The sequence below is a fragment of the Argopecten irradians genome, chromosome 10 (genome assembly GCF_041381155.1).
Source record: "Argopecten irradians isolate NY chromosome 10, Ai_NY, whole genome shotgun sequence".
Lineage (NCBI taxonomy): Eukaryota > Metazoa > Mollusca > Bivalvia > Pectinida > Pectinidae > Argopecten > Argopecten irradians.
The window spans coordinates 24,005,342-24,017,860 of record NC_091143.1 but is presented as its reverse complement, the minus strand read 5'-3'; the positions used below and the strand labels follow the sequence as shown (position 1 = coordinate 24,017,860).

At 37.6% G+C, this 12,519-nt stretch overlaps 1 protein-coding gene across 1 annotated transcript in view; it reads left to right on the top strand.

Annotated features, from left to right (window-relative positions):
- The window catches only part of LOC138332616 (focadhesin-like), a 315,742-nt gene extending 304,233 nt beyond the window's left edge, over positions 1-11,509 (top strand). Inside the window, exons 37-43 of the mRNA XM_069280615.1 lie at positions 2,633-2,748; positions 2,972-3,232; positions 5,927-6,126; positions 6,978-7,155; positions 7,336-7,560; positions 10,863-10,938; positions 11,317-11,509. Coding sequence (XP_069136716.1) covers positions 2,633-2,748; positions 2,972-3,232; positions 5,927-6,126; positions 6,978-7,155; positions 7,336-7,560; positions 10,863-10,938; positions 11,317-11,396 — 1,136 coding nt within the window. The 3' untranslated portion in view covers positions 11,397-11,509. The remainder of the gene's footprint in view (positions 1-2,632; positions 2,749-2,971; positions 3,233-5,926; positions 6,127-6,977; positions 7,156-7,335; positions 7,561-10,862; positions 10,939-11,316) is intronic.
- Positions 11,510-12,519: the final 1,010 nt, after the last annotated feature.

Here is a 12,519-nt window from a genome sequence, read left to right as displayed (position 1 = left end):
CTATTTTTAGGTTTTCATCTTTTGCACTTTTTCCGTTACCAAGGAAATATTGCTGAAAATATCATGGTAAATGGTAAATGTTACTTTGCAAAACTCCACCCATCTTTGTGTATATAGTATAATATAAATTAATGTCAAGGCTGTATACCTGATTCAACAATTGCAGCCCTGCTCTACTTGAATTATACTCCATCTTTCTTTAGCTCAACTTCCTTTTTCCTGTTTTTTTTCATACACATAAGTCTCTACAATCAAACTTACTTCAGCTTTGATATCTCCATTGGCGGGGGATCTGAATGACTATGTCCTTGTTTTCTCTGATTTTGTTTTCTCTGATAGCAATAGTGTTTTCTCTGATACCAATAGTGTTTTCACTGATAGCAATAGTGTTTTCTCTGATAGCAACAGTGTTTTCTCTGATAGCGACAGTGTTTTCTCTGATAGAGATAGTGTTTTCACTGATAGCAATAGTGTTTTCTCTGATGGCAATAGTGTTTTCTCTGATAGCAACAGTGTTTTCTCTGATAGCAATAGTGTTTTCTCTGATAGCAATAGTGTTTTCTCTGATAGTGTTTTCTCTGATAGAAATAGTGTTTTCTCTGATAGCAATAGTGTTTTCACTGATAGCAATAGTGTTTTCTCTGATAGTGACAGTGTTTTCTCTGATAGAGATAGTGTTTTCACTGATAGCAATAGTGTTTTCTCTGATAGCAATAGTGTTTTCACTGATAGCAATAGTGTTTTCTCTGATAGCAATAGTGTTTTCTCTGATAGCAACAGTGTTTTCTCTGATAGCAATAGAGTTTTCTCTGATAGCAACAGTGTTTTCTCTGATAGCAATAGTGTTTTCTCTGATAGCAATAGTGTTTTCTCTGATAGCAATAGTGTTTTCTCTGATAGCAATAGTGTTTTCTCTGATAGCAAAGTGTTTTCTCTGATAGCAATAGTGTTTTCTCTGATAGCAATAGTGTTTTCTCTGATAGCAATAGTGTTTTCTCTGATAGCAAGAGTGTTTTCTCTGATAGCAATAGTGTTTTCTCTGATAGCAATAGTGTTTTCCCTGATAGCAATAGTGTTTTCTCTGATGCAAAGTGTTTTCTCTGATAGCAACAGTGTTTTCTCTGATAGCAATAGTGTTTTCTCTGATAGTGTTTTTCTCTGATAGCAATAGTGTTTTCTCTGATAGCAATAGTTTTTTTCTCTGATTTTGTTTTTCTCTGATAGCAATAGTGTTTTCTCTGATACCAATAGTGTTTTCACTGATAGCAATAGTGTTTTCTCTGATAGCAACAGTGTTTTCTCTGATAGCAACAGTGTTTTCTCTGATAGCGATAGTGTTTTCTCTGATAGCAATAGTGTTTTCTCTGATAGCAATAGTGTTTTCTCTGATAGCAATAGTGTTTTCTCTGATAGCAATAGTGTTTTCTCTGATAGCAACAGTGTTTTCTCTGATAGCAATAGTGTTTTCTCTGATAGCAATAGTTTTTTTCTCTGATTTTGTTTTCTCTGATAGCAATAGTGTTTTCTCTGATACCAATAGTGTTTTCACTGATAGCAATAGTGTTTTCTCTGATAGCAACAGTGTTTTCTCTGATAGCGACAGTGTTTTCTCTGATAGAGATAGTGTTTTCACTGATAGCAATAGTGTTTTCTCTGATAGCAATAGTGTTTTCTCTGATAGCAACAGTGTTTTCTCTGATAGCGACAGTGTTTTCTCTGATAGCAAGTGTTTTCTTGATAGCAATAGTGTTTTCTCTGATAGCAATAGTTTTTCTCTGATGCAATAGTGTTTTCTCTGATACATGTGTTTTCCTGATAGCAATAGTGTTTTCTCTGATAGCAAGTGTGTTTCTCTGATAGCGATAGTGTTTTCTCTGATAGGATAGTGTTTTCTTGATAGCAATAGTGTTTTCTCTGATAGTGTAGTGTTTTCTCTGATAGGCAATAGTGTTTTCTCTGATAGCAATAGTGTTTTCTCTGATAGCAATAGTGTTTTCACTGATAGCAATAGTGTTTTCTCTGATAGCAATAGTGTTTTCTCTGATAGCAACAGTGTTTTCTCTGATAGCAATAGTGTTTTCTCTGATAGCAATAGTGTTTTCTCTGATAGTGTTTTCTTTGATAGCAACAGTGTTTTCTCTGATAGTGACAGTGTTTTCTCTGATAGAGATAGTGTTTTCACTGATAGCAATAGTGTTTTCTCTGATAGCAATAGTGTTTTCACTGATAGCAATAGTGTTTTCTCTGATAGCAATAGTGTTTTCTCTGATAGCAACAGTGTTTTCTCTGATAGCAACAGAGTTTTCTCTGATAGCAACAGTGATTTCTCTGATAGCAATAGAAATGCAATAGTTAGAATTAAAGACCCCTAATATATTGACACATAAAATATGTATTGTCTGAACCATATTGTTAATTGCTGTTTTATCACAAGCACCTTTTCATTGGGTTGTAGTGTAATGATGGAATTCACTTACAGTAGATAAATCTTACAGAAATAGCTATTGATCTGATTGGTCACTTTTATAGATGTAGTTCTATTTGAATATACAAAGTGATCTATCTCTGAATGATAATGGTTCTCTTCACATGAGATAGCGGACTGTAATTCAATTTATAATATTCTTACTAGGTGACAAGGTGCGCTGTCTGAGTTTAAAGTTGGCAGTGAAACAGAGTGGAACAGCTCCCACGGCAGCCTTGTTCCTCACTACATGGATGACCTTGCCCTTGTGGAACACACTTGATGTAAGTTGCCTTACCAATGGGACAGCAATAGGTAATACTGTATATTGTATTTTAAATCCTGTTGTTATAATGAATTAACTGTATGCCTGTGTACAGTAAACCATATTTACAACAAACACAGATTTTGTGAAATATATCCCATGAAATAAGAAATAGTGCCTGTATATTGGTTACAGATGATATAATAATTATTTTAACATTGGTTTAATCTTCCCTCCCCCAGGAAAGTTGTCAGGTCGCTCTGTATGATGCCCTACCTGTACTGATCCGCTCCATCGCACCAACGGCAATAGCATCCCTCTTGGACATTGGATCAAGTGAAACATACATCGGCCGAGATGGCACAACTAACCCTGTTCTACTGAACATTCTGACAGGACTGACCAATGCTCTCAAGGTCAATGACCCACCAGAGGCAGTGACCGCTGTTCTTTACAAGTCAGTCGGAACATACTACACCAGATTGCAGGGAACTTCCACTCAGGTATAGACCCTATCCTCATTACACACACTTCACAGGAGCATTCCCCGATTATTAGTGAAAAGTAGCTGGGCAAGAAATCCCTACCTGAGGAAAAGATGTAGATTCACTTATAAAGCTCAATATTGTTGGGAAAACATTAATAATATTTCTGCCCTACCGTTAGGGCTGTAGATTTTTTTTTCGTTCTCTGAGCTCTGACATCATAGAAATATCAAGTATATGAGCAAAAGAGAAATTTTTGCAGTAATTTAAGGAGTAATTTTTATTAGCTCACCTGGCCCGAAGGGCCGGTGAGCTTATGTCATGGCGCGGCGTCCGTCGTCCGTCGTCCGTCGTCCGTCGTCCGTCCGTCCGTCCGTCCGTCCGTCAACATTTCCTATAAATCGCTACTTGTCCTAGAGTTCTGCATGGATTGTAACCAAATTTGGCCACAAACATCCTTGGGGGAGGGGGAACAGAACTTGTATAAATTTTGGCTCTGACCCCCCAGGGGCAGGAGGGACGGGGCCCAATAGGGGAAATAAAGGTAAATCCTTTAAATCGCTACTTGTCCTAGAGTTTGGCATGGATTGTAACCAAAATCAGCCACAAACATCCTTGGGGGAAGGGGAACAGAACTTGTATAAATTTTGGCTCTGATCCCCCAGGGGCAGGAGGGGCGGGGCCCAATAGGGGAAATAGAGGTAAATCCTTTAAATCGCTACTAGTCATAGAGTTTCTGCATGGATTGGAACCAAATTTGGCCACAAACATCCTTTGGGGAGGGGGAACAGAACTTGTATAAATTTTGGCTCTGACCCCCCAGGGGCAGGAGGGGCGGGGCCCAATAGGGGAAATAGAGGTAAATCCTTTAAATCGCTACTTGTCCTAGAGTTTGGCATGGATTGTAACCAAAATCAGCCACAAACATCCTTGGGGGAAGGGGAACAGAACTTGTATAAATTTTGGCTCTGATCCCCCAGGGGCAGGAGGGGCGGGGCCCAATAGGGGAAATAGAGGTAAATCCTTTAAATCGCTACTAGTCATAGAGTTCTGCATGGATTGGAACCAAATTTGGCCACAAACATCCTTGGGGGAGGGGGAACAGAACTTGTATAAATTTTGGCTGCTCTGGCCCCCCGGGGGCAGGAGGGGCGGGGCCCAATAGGGGAAATAGAGGTAAATCCTTTAAATCGCTACTTGTCATAGAGTTCTGAATGAAATGTAACCAAATTTGGCCACAAACATCCTTGGGGGAAGGAGAACAGAACTTGTATAAATTTTGGCTCTGATCCCCCGGGGGCAGGAGGGGCGGGGCCCAATAGGGGAAATAGAGGTAAATCCTTTAAATCGCTACTTGTCCTAGAGTTTGGCATGGAATGTAACCAAAATCAGACACAAACACCTTTGGGGAAGGGGAACAGTACTTGTATAAATTTTGGCTCTGATCACCCAGGGGCAGGAGGGGCGGGGCCCAATAGGGGAAATAGAGGTAAATCCTTTAAATCGCTACTAGTCATAGAGTTGTGAATGGAATGTACCAAAATTTGGCCACAAACATCCTTGGGGGAAGGGGAACAGAACTTGTATAAATTTTGGCTCTGGCCCCCCCGGGGGCTGGAGGGGCGGGGCCCAATAGGGGAAATAGAGGTAAATCCTTTAAATCGCTACTAGTCACAGAGTTCCGCATGGAATGTAACCAAATTTGGCCAGAAATATCCTTGGGAGAATAAGAACTGAGTTTGTATAAATTTTGGCTCTGGTCCCGGGGGGCAGGAGGGGCGGGGCCCAATAGGGGAAATAGAGGTAAATTCTTTAAATCGCTACTAGTCATAGAGTTCTGTATGGATTGTAACCAAATTTGGCCACAAACATCCTTGGAGGAAGGGGAACAGAACTTGTATAAATTTTGGCTCTGACCCCCTGGGGGCAGGAGGGGTGGGGCCTAATAGGGGATTTAGAGGTTAATATTAAAATTCCTTCAGAAAAGAAACAATGAACCTGTATTCAGAACATTACTTGGCATTACAAACCAGGTGAGCGATACAGGCCCTCTGGGCCTCTTGTTTTTTGTTGTTTACTGGTGTGTAAACTGCATTTTTTGTACAGATATTTTAAATGACGCGCTGACGCGCGTCATGTTGAAATATCTGTACAAAAAATGCAGTTTACACACCAGTAAACAACAAAAATTCAAAAACATTCCTTATATTTACATTTCGACCGACCATTTCATTTAAATTTAGTGTTCCGGTGAAATAAAACTTCGTTTTTTCAACGTTATACGATTGATGGAACAGCTGAGTAATTGATGGAATCGCGAAACAACTGGCTCCCATTTGGCGGGAAAATGTGTCAAGTTCCGGGAGTAAATAAAATATAGTTCCACAATAACTTTATCGTTTTTAATCCATTTATTCCATATGTTTTCATTTTTTATGTTTTTAATATTAACACAATGCTTTCCATTGCAATCAAACTGATGTTGATAACGAACCTTTGTCATGGCATATATTTTGGCCTAACCGGATGCGCATTCATATAAGGGCGGAAGTCAGTATTTCGGTTTGTGTTCTTGTGCAGCAGCCCCTCTGCGTATACACAAGTGTAAACGATTGCCCGGTCAGTAAGGTTATATAGGAAAGTGAAAACGGAAAAGTAAATATTTCAATTTGATGATATGCAGGTTTTAATTGACTTCCAATTGTTTCCTAGATATCAGTCATGTGTGTGCTGGCTGATTGCCTCGGTAACCTGCCTGATGAAATGTTTGATGAATTAACTGGTGAAGATTTCTTGTACAACGAGAGACATTTGACAGGATGTTTGGTGCGTTGTTATTTAGTGGCCCAAGGGAGACAACCAATAGCCATCCTCAACAGCTGTATAGATGCCACCCTCAACAATAAACAATGGTATGTACTACAGGTCTCATCAGCCTTTTATGTTCATGTCCATTCTGCCCCGCACTCCTTTTATCCATACAAAGACTTTGGTCAGTCATGTTTTACTGAGAAATTTCTAATTTTAAATTAAGGATTTTCTCTCATTGTATTTCTTTACATACAGTAATTAGATACAGCTGTTGACACTAACATAGAGAAAAATTACTGTGTTTCTGATGTACTACCCAATGGGAAGAATATTTTTACAAGGAAATTACTTATAAAAATGATTAGTTACTGACAAAAAATATTTGTTAGTTTCAAATGATATAATGATACATGATAATCTACATTCAAAATTATCCTCACATAATTGCATATGAAATATCACAACCAATTTTAATAAAAGGAAATTATTAACAATACAGTATTAACAATACATATCGAAGGAATCCTCTATCACTGAGGGTTCTTCAAATTCATACAGGTATTACACAAATACATTGTAACCTCAAATTGAGGAAATAAATAATCTTTCTATATCAATTCAATAAATGAAAATATTTCAGTTAGTACTGCAAACCTCATTACTTAATGTAAACTTTGTCAAATGATGAGGTCATGATCACCAGATGGTGGGACTAATTAATGGTAATTGTACTTTACCCACATCATTTTGGAATCTCAAGACCCTGGTATTCATAAACAAAAATATTTCAGTTAATATTGTAAACCTTCTTACATAATGAAGCAAGTGAAAAGAAAAATACGAATATTAAATTCTGTGGACTTAAATTCATATATGAAAATCATAATAAGAGTCTTTGATTGGTAATCATCTTCTGCAGAAAGATAAATTCTTGTTATTGATTTTTTTCCAGTAACCATTCTCAAATATCTACTTATCTACAACACTGCTTTTACCAAATATCTCAGACAAGGTCAGAGTTCACTGGGGTCATGCAAAGGTTACAATGGCTTGTTGAACTCTTGGGACATGTTCGAAACATTGCAACAGGGGCAACAACTCTATCAGACGACATCAAGAATAAACAAAAGGTCAGTCCATTGAAACCTGGAACAACTAAAAATATTCAGATTTAAAATCATGTTGGACTGAGGCTGTGATATTTACTAATTATCAGTTTCAAAATTACAGTTTTTTCTCTAACATTGAGTAATTAGTAGTAAATTAGCACTAAATTGACTAATTCAATTTGTTCTATTTTTGGTTGCTAGGTGATGGATTTAGCTGTTGACATAATTGCTGCAGTCTTCTGTCTCTGGATGTCTGCGTCCTCAGCCTGTGTTTTAGGTATAACGTCAAATATCCTGACCTGCCCTAATCTGTCATCTTCACAACATATCACATCACCATGGAAACCAAGTGTTTTACCGAAGCAGATTCTCCCTGCCTATATCACCGGTATCCAATCAGAACCCTGGGATCAGATTCTTCCAAAGGTTTGTTTACTTGTTATTTATATTGACTAGGTTTTGTTTAATAGTTTAGATCACATGGTCATTGTTATTTGAGACGATTTTAGTGTCAAAAGGAATCTCAATCATGAAAGAGTGCTAGTTCTAAACATTGAAATGTATAATGTTACAGAAAACCCATATTAATCCACACATGTTACCAGGGTAGCTAAAAGTTTTGGAAGTATAAAGTGCTCAAAAAACATGGATTTGACTCTCAAAGTCTCGCATATCACCACAAAAGTAGCACAAACCAACAGGGTACATCTATTTCTGGAGGTGAATTCCCTGATAGAGTATGAAGTGTTTTTATGCCGGTCGGATCACCAACTGAGCCTGATATTTCTCGTCCATGTACTTCCAGTCACCAAACGCAGACCTCAGACACTGTTTAAAGTCATCACATTCTGTAAATGTAATGACACACATCGTAGGGGTGTCAGGAATGGTCACTCGCCCCTCCACGATGTCCATATCCATGTCATAGATTTGGATGTCGGTTCCTTTTTGTAGAATATCCTGACAGTTTTTTACACCACTAATCATCTTGGCCTTTGTCACCAATAATTCCTCCTTATATTCCGTCAGCGTCCCTTTGTTTTCATCCTCTTCCTTACTACACCTGAATAAGAACTCATCCAATACTTTGTCAATTTCTGCTTTGCATTCTTCTGCATGTGTCTTCATCTGATCTCGAATAGTTTTGAATTTCTCAGAATTTTTCAGATGTTTAAGCTTAGTAGCTTGGATAACAAGGTCGATGTCTGCTGTGCCCTGTTCATTAAAGGTTCTAACAAAATCTTGTATTCGGGTTTTCTTCTCCTTAGCCGCTGTTGCTATGTTTTCCAAGTCATGTTTTTTGTGGATGGTCGTCACACATTTGACACATGCGAGGTCGTTATTACAACCGTCCTCTCTACACATAAGAGTCTTATGGTGGCTACATTTACTACTGCCCTTCATTCTTACTGCTAGTTGGCCAGCCATCATGTTGAATACTCTCAGTGTCGGCCTGATAGGAACTTCTCAATGGCACTTTATGTATATAATACAATGCTTTTGAGATAAATGTCTTTCCCTAAATGTCCCTGATAAAGTTACTGATGAATCCGATATCTATAGTTCTACCTGTTGTGATAGTGTTGTAATTTCAAATTCCGTTTACTGGACAAATGTAAGGACCAGGAAGGTATATACCTGGTATACAGGTAGAATGTCTGAACAAGGAAGTAAATTAAGGACTGATCTGGGTGTTGTCTGTGTTTGTATCTCTAGTGTATAAAGTACTGTTTTAAGAGTGGTATAGGTAGGCTTTTTTTTTTCTGTAATTGATAAAAGAGATTAAAGATGCAAGACTCTGAATTTTTTTACTATGACTTTATAGTTTTTTAGGTCATCTGACCCGAAGGGTCAGGATGACCTATAGTCATCATGTTTCGTCCGTCGTCGTCCGCCGTGCGCCGTCCGCCGTCCGCCGTCCGCCGTGCGTTAACTTTTCACATTTTGAACTTCTTCTCAAGTTCTACCGGTGCGATTTGACTGAAACTTGCATGAAATGATCCTGACATGGTCCCGACAAAGTGTTGTTATTTTTCGGGTCGATCCGAAATCCAAGATGGCCGCCACAGCCGCCATCTTGAAAACACATTTTGAACTTCTTCTCAAGTTCTACTGGTGCGATTTGGCTGAAACTTGCATGAAATGATCCTGACATGGTCCTGACAAAGTGTTGTTATTTTTCGGGTCGATCCGAAATCCAAGATGGCCGCCATAGTCGCCATCTTGAAAACACATTTTGAACTTCTTCTCAAGTTCTACCGGTGCGATTTGGCTGAAAATTGCATGAAATGATCCTGACATGGTCCTGACAAAGTGTTGTTATTTTTCGGGTCGATCCCAAATCCAAGATGGCCGCCATAGCCGCCATCTTGAAAACACATTTTGAACTTCTTCTCAAGTTCTACTGGTGCGATTTGGCTGAAACTTGCATGAAATGATCCTGGCATGGTCCCGACAAAGTGTTGTTATTTTTCGGGTCGATCCGAAATCCAAGATGGCCACCACAGCCGCCATCTTGAAAACACATTTTTGAACTTCTTCTCAAGTTCTACTGGTGCAATTTGGCTGAAACTTGCATGAAATGATCCTGACATGGTCCCGACAAAGTGTTGTTTTTTTTCGGGTCGATCCCAAATCAAAGATGGCCGCCACAGCCGCCATCTTGAAAACACATTTTGAACTTCTTCTCAAGTTCTACCGGTGCGATTTGACTGAAACTTGCATGAAATGATCCTGACATGGTCCCGACAAAGTGTTGTTATTTTTCGGGTCGATCCGAAATCCAAGATGGCCGCCACAGCCGCCATCTTGAAAACACATTTTGAACTTCTTCTCAAGTTCTACTGGTGCGATTTGGCTGAAACTTGCATGAAATGATCCTGACATGGTCCTGACAAAGTGTTGTTATTTTTCGGGTCGATCCGAAATCCAAGATGGCCGCCACAGTCGCCATCTTGAAAACACATTTTGAACTTCTTCTCAAGTTCTACCGGTGCGATTTTTCTTAATAAAGATATTGTTCAATTCAAATGCTGGGACAAGAAATGTCCTTAGTGTAAGATAAATCTTGACACTAAGATTTTGTCGTAATCTTTACATTTTAAATCATATTTTGATACTAAATCTACAAGACAATGTTGTTATCTGCTGTGCATCAAAGTACAGAGACCCGGGATACACATTGTCTTATTTGAGTTAGGTCTGCTGATCATTTTACAGATACAAACTTTTATCTTATTATAAGATAGAAAGACACAATAATTTATATGATGTTAGGAAAACCAAGAATTACCACAAAAATGTTTATAGCAAACGAGGAATAAAATATATTTACAATAAATTTAAGTAAATTAAAGGCACATCATGAAAGCTGAGCATACAATGTGGACAAGATAAGATTGAAGTGTATACATGTTTTACTGGCTGTAAACAATACCATGGTGACTATAAGATATATAAGTCTAATATACATGGTAGAAATTCTATCAAAAAGATGGAATGAATGGGGTTTTTATACATGTATATTGCTTTAACTATCTGTTATTTTTGTATTGTTATAATAAAGTGGTTTTTTTTTTCAAAATTAACTTAATTTGGATAGAGGTAACGAGAAAGAATATTTCAGTCAGTTGTAATGGTTTGGTTGAATAAGTGACTAATAATTACCTAGTAACACATTTAAATAAGTCATTTAAGTGTATCAACATGAAATATTTGTGTATCCACAGGTTGTTGATTGTCTGACGACACTGAACTCTCAGCCTGATGATATCATCAGTGATGTGACCAGGAAAACTCTACAAGGTTGGTATGGGCTATAAAAATGTCTGTTACGTCATGAAATTTAGGATGATATCTTCTTTGATAGATTATGACATTTCCAATTGTCATCAAGTGTAAAATAATTGAATTATACATAGTATGATAAAGCCAGATCCTTTTATTCATTTCAACTGACGGATCGCCAGCTGTCAATCAAACTGCATGTGACTTTGTATTTTGTATTGTGTGTGCTACGATGTTTGCTCCGACATTAAATAGAAACACGAACATTTGTGAGCACAAGGCGTGGCTATGTTGCACCTGGCGATTGGTTAACTCCCAATATAAAGATAATAATAATTGTAGTTCGAGGGTCTAGCTCAGCCATAAACTGAAATTTAATTTTTTTTTTCTTTCCAGATTCCTTACAAATTCTGAGGCATTCTACAACCTTCAAGAAGCCCACAGTGTGGTCACAGACTTATGATGTGGTTCATTGATGAAACTTCTCTCTTGTGACAAACTTTTTAAGGAAAATACAATTCCAACATATGACAGTTTTTCCTTTACAGGAAAAAAATCAAACTGATAAATTAAAAGGGATGAGAATTTTCTTCATTTTCTTTTCATTCTTTTCCTTATGTAAACTTGCTGTGTAAGGTGACCTAAAGTTATATCTCCATTTCGATGGAGAGATTTCTACACAATAATTCAATTCCGCTTATCCAGTTCTTACCAACTGCCTACTTTTAATCACTTTTCTGTCTACAAGTTAAAGGTTTGTGCGGGATCACTCAAGTTACATTATCTCTTTCCTCTATTTCTTGTTTCCTCCATGAACAAAGCTGCAATCGCCCAACCAAAAAAATAATTTTTCATTTAAATCAGATGAACGGATAAAAAGATGAAAAAACATATTGAAAATACCTCAATTTAATTTCTTTATGCATATGAGATTGAACAAATGTGTCTTGAATCAAACTACTATGACGATATTACTACGATGTCAAACTGACAGGATAGTATGCTACACACTAAAAGTAAAAAAAAAAATGTCTGAACGAAAGCATGCACGAAAAAAAATGTATCTAAATCGGCAACAAAGAGGAGGAAATTAGAATGGAATCAGTAGCACCATAAGATATCTCTAGGAAATGAAATTCAAAGATGGCATGTGGCAATAGAAGAAACAGAAGTCACATCTCAAGCGGAACTTGCCTGGATTCTGTTGGGACTCGTGTTGCATGTGGTGAGTTAAATTTCAACACATATGCCAGTGCACAGCGGCAGACAAACTACACCCTTGCTCGATTCGTCAAGAGCGGGCGCCCGTCGGTGACCTGGCGTTTTATAGAACCTAATACCTGTGTATGTACATTATATTAGTCTGATTACAGATGTATAATAAAATTTGTAAATCTAATGTACATAAAAATTGAATGTTTTTTCCAAGAATATAAGATTTCAATGACTTCTCTTGGACTGTTTATCAATAACAATAAAAACAGATTTTTAAAGTTTATTCTGAGGTTTTACACTTTCGAAAATAACACATTTTTAAAGTTCTAACGAATTGTTGGATTTATATATACAGTGTTTTACCTACATGTACATTGTAAATAC